Genomic DNA, 8640 nt, shown 5'->3' with positions numbered 1-8640 from the left:
GGAGCCCAGACTAGGGAAACAAGGGTGGCCGGGGGCAGACAAGAGAGAGCCAGAGCTCAACACAGCTTGGCTAGCTTATTATGGCACTGGTTTGACCAGGATGGAATAACTCAAGGACTTTCAGATTCTGTACATCAAGTGACTAATAGCTACCTGTTTTGAAAAGGCTGCCTGTGTTGTTGTAAATACTCCTTGAGAGTGTTGCACCCTGACAGGGCACAGTACAAGCTTCCTGTGGGAGTATGTCTTGGTAGGATTCTCGGCAGACAGCCAGAGAGAGATGGGGATAGCAAATACCGAAGGCCCAGTCTCAGAGTCCTGGAGAGTTACAACAGAGCAGACCTTGTGACTCTGACCCAACAAAACTGTTAATTATATTAAGATTATTTAGTAAAGTTTCCAGCAGGATTGCCAAAGCTTCACCATCTAGAATTACAAGACTTGCTGTTAATAATGTTGCCTATCACTCTCTTGTCACTCTCTCTGTTCAGCTGGCTCCAGAAAGAGCTCGCTTTTGGGACCCACAATCACAGAAGCCTCCAACTGCCCCCTCCCAGCCCTTTTAAATCGTTATAGAATCTAACACAATCTGGGGTGCACTGTGTCAGCAGGTGCTAAAATACAGGATGAAAGAAAAGGAAGAAGGGCTTGGTAGGCCCTGAAGGGTGCCCAGCTGAGCAGCATAGGAGGGGGCCAACAGGTCCTGAAGACCCATAGTTAAAAATCCAATTGCAAGAGCATGAAGGGCAGGACCAGAATAAAATTTCATCCCCTTCAAAAAAGAGAAATTAATTCAAAGCTGCCATTTTCCTCATGAATGGGTCAAATCAAAGGTGTGAGGTATCAGCTGTAACTAGACACATGATGCAGTTAGCACTGAAAAGGTGAACAAATACTTACAATGGATAGCTTGTTCTTCATACCATAGGCAGTACCCTAACACTGGAATAATGCCAAAGAACACAGCTGTAGTGTGATGCCTTTGAACTTTTTAAGCTAATCTTTTTCCTCCATTATTTTACTCTTTAGCTATTTTCAATACACAAACACAAATTGCAGAAATAAACACAAGAGAGGGAGCCCTCATATGCTCAACCACTTGGGAGGTGAAAGGCAACTGCCCTAGAAAAGCAAAGCACACAAATGATACAAATTTTTCCTCCCTTAGTATCCTGCTATTGATTGATTTTGTTAAACTGACCTCACACTAGGTCAAGCACCCCCCCATCCTTCCATGTATTTATCCCTGCTCCTGTATTTTTCACTGCATGCATCTGATGAAGTGGGCTCTAGCCCATGAAAGCTTAGGCTCAAATAAATGGTAGCCTTTAAGTTGCCACAAGGACTCCTTGTTGTTTTTGCTGATACAGACTAACACTGCTGCCACTCTGAAACAGAGGCAAATGATACAAGGTCCTGGCGCCAACTGTATTTTTGTATCTATGCTTGCATTCCATATACAGCAATGCCTGAAACTGCTGTTAAAAGAACAGTTTTCTACAAAATAATTCCAAATAGAAAAAAAACAAAATCCTGTAAATTGTTACTGCTTTGAAACTTGATGTATGTGACAGAGCTCTAAAGGCCCTTAAGTTTGTTTCTCTCCCCTGGCCCGAACCCTCTGCTTCCAGCAGCGCACAGGTGTCTCCCGCCACGCGTGCCTTGCACAGCACCGGCCACGTGCCCGCCTCATGGCGCCTGTCACCCGCTCCTCTGCCACAGCCCTACTAGTGCGGGACGTGCCTGGGCGCGGGCCGCAGCGCGGACACGGGGCTGCCCCTCGTGAGGGCGCCGGGCGGGCGCGCCTGTTCCGAAGCCAGGCTCGGGCAGCCCCCCCACCTGCAGAGCCCGCGCTCTGCGGTGGGCGGTTCTTGCCACGCCCAACCCCCCGAGCTGATGCAATAACGCCCCGCCCGGCGGTTCCTGTCTGTCAGCCTCCCACTCCAGGAAACCGCCCAGTCTCACCGTCCGCGTGGGCACGACCTGACCTCACCTCCCCCCACTCAGTCTGACGCAATTTATTTGCACTTTGCTCCTTGTCACGGGCCAATAGCGTGTTACTCAAGGCTTGACATCAGACGGCACTGGCCAATGGGGCCAAGCCACGGTGGCAGAACTCGAGTCGGGGGCGGGTGGAACGCAGCTGAGTCCAGTGTTCGGTCGGTGGAACGTTGGCAGCGCCAGGGTTCTCAGCAGCGCAGCATCTGCCATGGTGGCGCTACACGGTTCCGCGGCCCCGCGGCTGCTCCTCATCCCCAGCCAAGCAGCCGAGCCCCTGAGCGCCGCGGCCGGCCGGCCCCTCTCCATGGTGCTGCCGGCGGGGGGCCCGCGCTCCCCCAGCCCGGAGCCCCAGCAGCCCGCCCGCAAGCGGCAGCGGCTCACCCACCTGAGCCCGGAGGAGAAGGCTTTGCGCAGGTGAGCGGGGCGTCTCCCGGGGGCCAGGGCCGGGATCTGGGGCGTCTCCTGGAGGGGCCACGGCTCAGACCTGCGCTGTCTCCCCGCAGGAAGCTGAAGAACCGCGTGGCGGCGCAGAGCGCCCGGGACAGGAAGAAGGCGCGGATGAGCGAGCTGGAGCAGCAGGTGTTGGAGCTGGAGCAGGAGGTGAGGCTGGGGACTGCCCGGGCCGAGCCCTTGGGGACGGAGAGAGCCTTGCGCCGCAGGGATAGAACGTGCATGGCGAGCGGGGGGCAGCGGAGCTGGTTGCTGTGGCCCGCTCCGCTGAGCTCGGCTGTGGGCTTCTTTCAGAACCAGAATCTCCTGTTAGAAAACCACCTCCTGCGGGAGAAGACACGCGGCCTCGCAGTGCAGAACCAGGAGCTGCGCTGTCGGCTGGGGCTAGATGCGCTGGAGACGGAGGAGGAGAGGGAGCCTAAGGTGAGAGCCCAGCTGTTTCCTGGGGGGGGATTGGGACTGATGGGCCAGCATCAGATACTTTAGTGGAAGGTGTAAGAAATCCCCAGTAGGTAAGGAGGGATGATCTGCCTTTATACTAGGTCTCATCAATATGTAATAGATTGGATTACATCCTGAAGCTTAATATTCTTCCAAAATAGTCAATATTAACTGCTACTCAGGGAGGGGAGGTCTCGTCTCTCTCATCTCCACTGAGCTTTAAGTGGCTGCTGGCTGGCAGCTTGGAAGAAAACCCAGCAGCATTCAAAGAGTTAATTCATGACCCTCTCAAATCTACATCGTGTGTTGGTCTCTGTGTAACCTGCTTTTTATTTTTGAAATCAAAGCAGCATTAAATGTGGCCACAAGAGCTGGTGGTGAATATCCAGTACGTGGCACAAAGGGAAAATAATGGACTGGTAAGGTCAGCCTCCTTCAGAAGGTGGTCTTGGATCCAGTGTACTGTTAACAGATGTCTCAGACTGAAGTTAAAGCTCAACCACAGTGGTGTGTATTTTGAACACGTGTCTACAACAGTCATCTCACTTCCCAATCTCTGCAGCGCTGTTCCTCATTTTTGGTACTAGCCAAGTGAGGTTGAGATTCATACAACTGACTGCCAAAGGATGGTTGTGTGGCATTCAGTATCATATCCTTGCAGTAATGGCAAGAACTCCAGCAGGTAGCTTGGGAGTCAGTAATCTGATAATTTATTTTCTCTGCTGATACAGGTGGTGATGGAGTCACAGGTGGATGAAATCAGGATGGTGACCGGGTCCGCTGAGTCCGCAGCACTCAGACTACGTGTTCCTCTGCAGCAGGTGCAGGCCCAGCAGTCACCCCTCCTGGCAATCTCCACATGGATTCTGGTGGCATTGACTCTTCAGACTCTGAGGTGAGCAAGTCATTCCCTGTTTACAAATCATGAGTTTTTGAAAGAATTACAGCCCCGTGTCTCCAATTCATCAGCTATGGTACTAGGGGCAGTAGAATTTGAGGTGTAACACACCAAAAACATAGTTCAGATGTGAATGTGTTGAGGCAGCTCTTCATAGGCTGGCACATTTCAAAGGCCCAGATGCTCTCAGATACATTTGTGCTTGTGAATCTTGGGCAAGAACTACTGACTTACAAGCTGTGTCCAGTAAGTCAAAGACAGGTAGGGGAGGTAATATCTTTTAGTGGACCAGCTGCTGTTGGTAAGAGACAAGCTTTCAAGTTCTGAAGAAGAGAGATGTGTAAACTTGAAAGTTTGTCTCTTACCAACAGAAGTTGGTCCATTAAAAGATATTGCCTCCCACACCTTGTGTCTCTAATATTCTGGGACCAACATTGCATATCAGGTATTCTAAGAGACTATTCAACATGAAGTGGCTTATTAACACTCCTGTGGTAACAGGACAAAAACAGGACTGTAAATTAGTGGAAGTTAATTTTGAAGGCACTTATAGTGTACATTAGTTATTGTTCCCATAACCATTGTCATTCAGCTTTTGCAACATGAAGCATAGACTCCTAGAAATATTGGGCTAGAAGGGACTTTTAGAGATCATCTAGTCCCCTGCACTGAGGCAGGACTTAAGGATACCTAGAACATCCCTGACAGGCTTGTTTAATCTGCTCTTAGAATCCCTGTTGTTGGAGGTTTTTGTGATTTTCCTTGGAAGCCTAGTCCAGTGCTTAATTATTGTTAGATTGCTAGTGTAGATAAAGCCTTAGGTTAGCTATTTTGGCAGTCAAAGGTGTGGAAAAAGCACACCCCTGACTGACATAGGTTACACTGGCAAAAGTGCTGGTGTGGACAGCACTATGTTGGCAAGAGACCCTCTCCCACTGACATAGCTATTGCAGCTCGTTGGGGGTGGTTTCATTATGCCAGCAGGAAAGCTCTTTTCCACTGGCATAGAGCAGCTACCCAGGAGACCTTGCAGCAGTGCTGGTGTAAGGTCCGTAGTGTAGACACAGTCTAATCTCTTGGACTGCAGATTAAGTCATTACTACTTGGTCTCTCTTCAGTAGACATGGAGAACAACTATCTTGTCCTCTATAACAACCCTTAATGTAATTGAAACTTATCTCCCCTCTACTTAGTCTTTTCTAAAGACTAAACATGCCCAGTGTCTTAACCTTTCCTCATAAGTGAGGTTTTATCACTTCTTCTGTTGCTCTCCTCTGGACATTCTCCAGTTTGTCCACATCTCGCCTAACATGTGGCACCCAGAACTGGACTCGGTATTCCAGCCAAGGTCTCACGTGTGCTTAAGAGAGCAGGACATTTGCTTCATGTCTTACATATAACATTCCTGTTAATACATCCCAGATTATTATCCTTGTTTACAGCTGCATCACCTATTAGCTAATTTTCAGTTTGTGTGCATGTAAAAACCCTGAAAACATAAATCCTTCAAAGCACATGCTGTATTTCTACTGTAGTTTTGGGCAGGTTTCAAGTAGCCTGATATTGTGAAGTCTACTGGTTACTGTTCAACTGCTGTCTTGATCCCAAAGAGTCAGAGATACAAGGACCTGCGAAAGCTAAAAGCCAAGGAACAAATCAGTTGCTGCTGATAACCTTGTGGTCATGGAAACTACTGCTCAGGCTAGTACCTGATGCTGACTCTTTAGTTCCAGATTTTGCCATTGTTTGCTGGCTCTGCAGAGATTGTAGGCAAGGGAAGCTTTTGTTTGAACAGTACACACAACTGTGCAGGGTACTTGATCCTGAGTGGGCCCCATTAGGGGTACTGTAATTCAAATCAGGAATGTAGAGAACAGTCTAATGGTGCCAGTCAAGCTCCAGGAAAGGTTAATGGACTAGAAAGTTCTGGGTTAAATAAATGAGCATATTAAAGTACATGTGCCATTCCCACTTGTGCTGCCTTTCAGTACCTTTCAGGTCATATTGACCTTAGCCTACTGTGGATGGGGAGGAGTTGGTTTCAAGAGGGGGGCTGGTTTGTGTACAGTAATTTGTACGTTCCTTTTAAAACGGTGGGTTTTTTATTCTGCAGTCTGATCTGCTATTGGGCATTCTGGACAGCCTGGACCCAGACATGTTCCTCCAGTATGGTAATTCAGAGTCATCGTGCTTGGAAGAGCTTGAGGAAGAAATCTGTGGAAAAGAATCAGATTCCTTACCAGCCTCCCCCACTCCCTCTGTGGGGTCCTCATCAGCCAAGTTGGAGGCCATTAATGAACTGATCCGGTTTGACCATGTGTACACCAAGCCCCTAATCTTTGAGATCCCTGCTAAAATGGGCAGCCAAGCTGATATGCTAATGAAAATAGAGGAAGCATCTCTCTCTCGCTCAGAAGACAAGAACCTCCCTGAGTCCCCAGTCTCAGTGAAAGAGGAACCTATAGACAACTTTTTGCCTGAGCTGGGTATCTCAAACCTGCTTTCATCTGATCACAGCCTTGAGAGCTCTTGCTGTCCATTGGATGCATGTAGTGATTCTGGATATGAAGGATCCCCTTCTCCCTTCAGTGATCTGCCCTCACCACTGAGCACAGACCATTCTTGGGCAGATACTTTTGCCAATGAACTTTTTCCCCAGTTGATCAGTGTCTGATTTATTCATTAGTGTTGCATCTCTTCTGTGGAGCAACACTGTACAATCTGTGCAGGATAGCAGGAACCATCTCCCCTTTTTCTTAAGCCAGAAGTAAAGTAGATGACTATTTCATTGCTTTTTAAAGTGTTTTTCACCAAACCAAGTATTGCTAATTTGTGCCCATCTCAGACTCAGAATAGAACTGGGTAGAATGGTACCCTTTGTACCAGTACTTTTTCTTGAAAAGGAAATGGCTAATCTCCCTTATGAGAAACTTAAAGTAATGTTACCCTCAGAAAGAAACATGTGCTCTTCTACCTAAACTGTACTTGCCCAATTTGGGCAAACCCTCCGTACCTAGGAGAAATTTACTGCAGGGGGAGGAGTTTAAGTCCTTGTCACAGCAATAGCCTGCTTAGGCAGTGAGGCTATGCTTCCCTCTATGTACAGACAACTGGCTCAATATAAGATTAAAAATCTCTTGTAAATTTTACATAACTTACTATGTAAATGCTTATGAAAGTTTTCTATTGCTACTTAGTTTCAGTGAATTGCTTTCTCCATTTAATATTTAAAACTACCTGTGCAATTAAAAAAGTGCAATGCAAGTACTCTCTGTACTTCCATTTTAAAGATAACAGCTGGGGGAGGGGGAAGGTCTCTGCTGCTTTGTCAATCTCATCCTGCTTACATGGTAAAAGGATGGGTGTTGTAATGGTTCCCTTATTGTACAGACATATGAAATGGCTTGTTTTAGTGCTTGTCTTCATAACAGCTCAGTACAGCGGCAGAACAAAACTTCTTGGTCTAATCAGCTATCAAAGCCTTACACCTGCAGGACTATGCTACCTGTGATTTAGAGTACCCACTTTGCTGTTGAGAGCTGAGACTTTAAAGGGCTTGTCTACACTTCAAACACTACAACTGTACATATAAAATGAAGGGGTCTAAACGAGCTGTTGACTCCAAGATCTCTTTGAGGAGGAGTTATGGATAATTGTCTGAAAACATTCACTCAGTAGTAGCCAAAAAAGCTGCTAATGGTGGAAATCATTGGAAAAGAGCCAATACAACATATCCTAAGGCCTTTATATCAATCCATAGTACACTTACAGCTTGAACACTTGTGGAGAGCAAGTTGCCCCAATCTCAAAAAAGATATGGGAATTGGATAAGGTACAGAAAAGGGCAAAAATGATTAGGGATATGGAACAGCTTCCATCGAAGAAGAGGACTTGCCAGCTTGGAAGAGACAACTAAGGGGGCATAGGATAGAGGTTTATAAAATCATGATGGATATGGAGAAAGTAAATAAGGAAGTGTTGTTTACTCCTCCTAACACAAGAACTAGGGATCACCAAATTAAATAGGTTTAAAACAAAATGAAGTATTTCTTCACACAATGCAGTCAACCTGTGGAACTCTTGGCCAGAGGATCTTGTGAAGGCCAAGACTATAACAGTTCTAAAAAGATAAGTTCATGGAGGATAGGTCCATCAACAGCTCTTAGCCAGGATGGACAAGGATAGAGTCCATACATTGGTTCTCAAACTATTGTACTGTGACCTCTTTCACACAGTAAGCCTTGGGAGTACAACCCCCCTGATAAATTAAAAACACTTGTTTATATATTTAACACCATTATAAATGCTGGAGGCAAAGCAAGGTTTAGGGTGGAGGCTGCCAGCTCACAACCCCCATGTAATAACCTTGCAACCCACAGTTTGAGAACCCCTGCCATAGCATCTGTTTGCCAGAAGCTGGGAATGGGTAATGGGTTGGATCACTCACTAATTGCCTGTTCTGTTCATTCTTGCTGAAGCACCTGGCATTGGCCACTGTCAGAAGACAGGATACTAGGCGAGATGGACCTTTGGTCTGACCAAGTAGCTGTTCTTACATTAGTGCTTCAGTATAGATACTACCTCTGCCCCCAAGAGGCATTCTCCTGTTCGTGTAGATAATCCACATCCCTGAGAGGTAGGCAGGTTGATGGAAGAATTCCTAGGGGTTAGCTTGGTTTAGCTATGCAGATGGGTTGAGTTAGCCTTTGAACAGAGACCAGGTCATTGGAAATTCCAAATGCAAACTACTATAGGGTAGACTAGGTAAGGGTAGCAATAGTCAAAGCTACTTTATACTAGAAAAACTACTGTAGCTTGAAGCAGTTCAGATGAACCTGCTCTAAAGCCTC

General features: G+C 46.9%; 1 protein-coding gene across 1 annotated transcript; it reads left to right on the top strand.

Annotated features, from left to right (window-relative positions):
- The first annotated feature begins 2100 nt into the window (after window positions 1–2100).
- Window positions 2101–6183, top strand: XBP1 (X-box binding protein 1). Its single transcript, XM_050924065.1, has 5 exons — window positions 2101–2415; window positions 2505–2601; window positions 2746–2874; window positions 3624–3787; window positions 5904–6183. The coding sequence occupies exons 1-5, from the start codon at window positions 2210–2212 to the stop codon at window positions 6091–6093; spliced, it is 786 nt and encodes a 261-aa protein (XP_050780022.1). The 5' UTR covers window positions 2101–2209; the 3' UTR covers window positions 6094–6183.
- The last annotated feature ends 2457 nt before the right edge of the window (window positions 6184–8640 follow it).

Source organism: Gopherus flavomarginatus, chromosome 15 (genome assembly GCF_025201925.1).
Source record: "Gopherus flavomarginatus isolate rGopFla2 chromosome 15, rGopFla2.mat.asm, whole genome shotgun sequence".
In the NCBI taxonomy this organism is placed as follows: Eukaryota; Metazoa; Chordata; order Testudines; family Testudinidae; genus Gopherus; species Gopherus flavomarginatus.
Note: the sequence above shows the minus strand (reverse complement) of the source record. Positions and strands in the feature narration are given on the sequence as shown.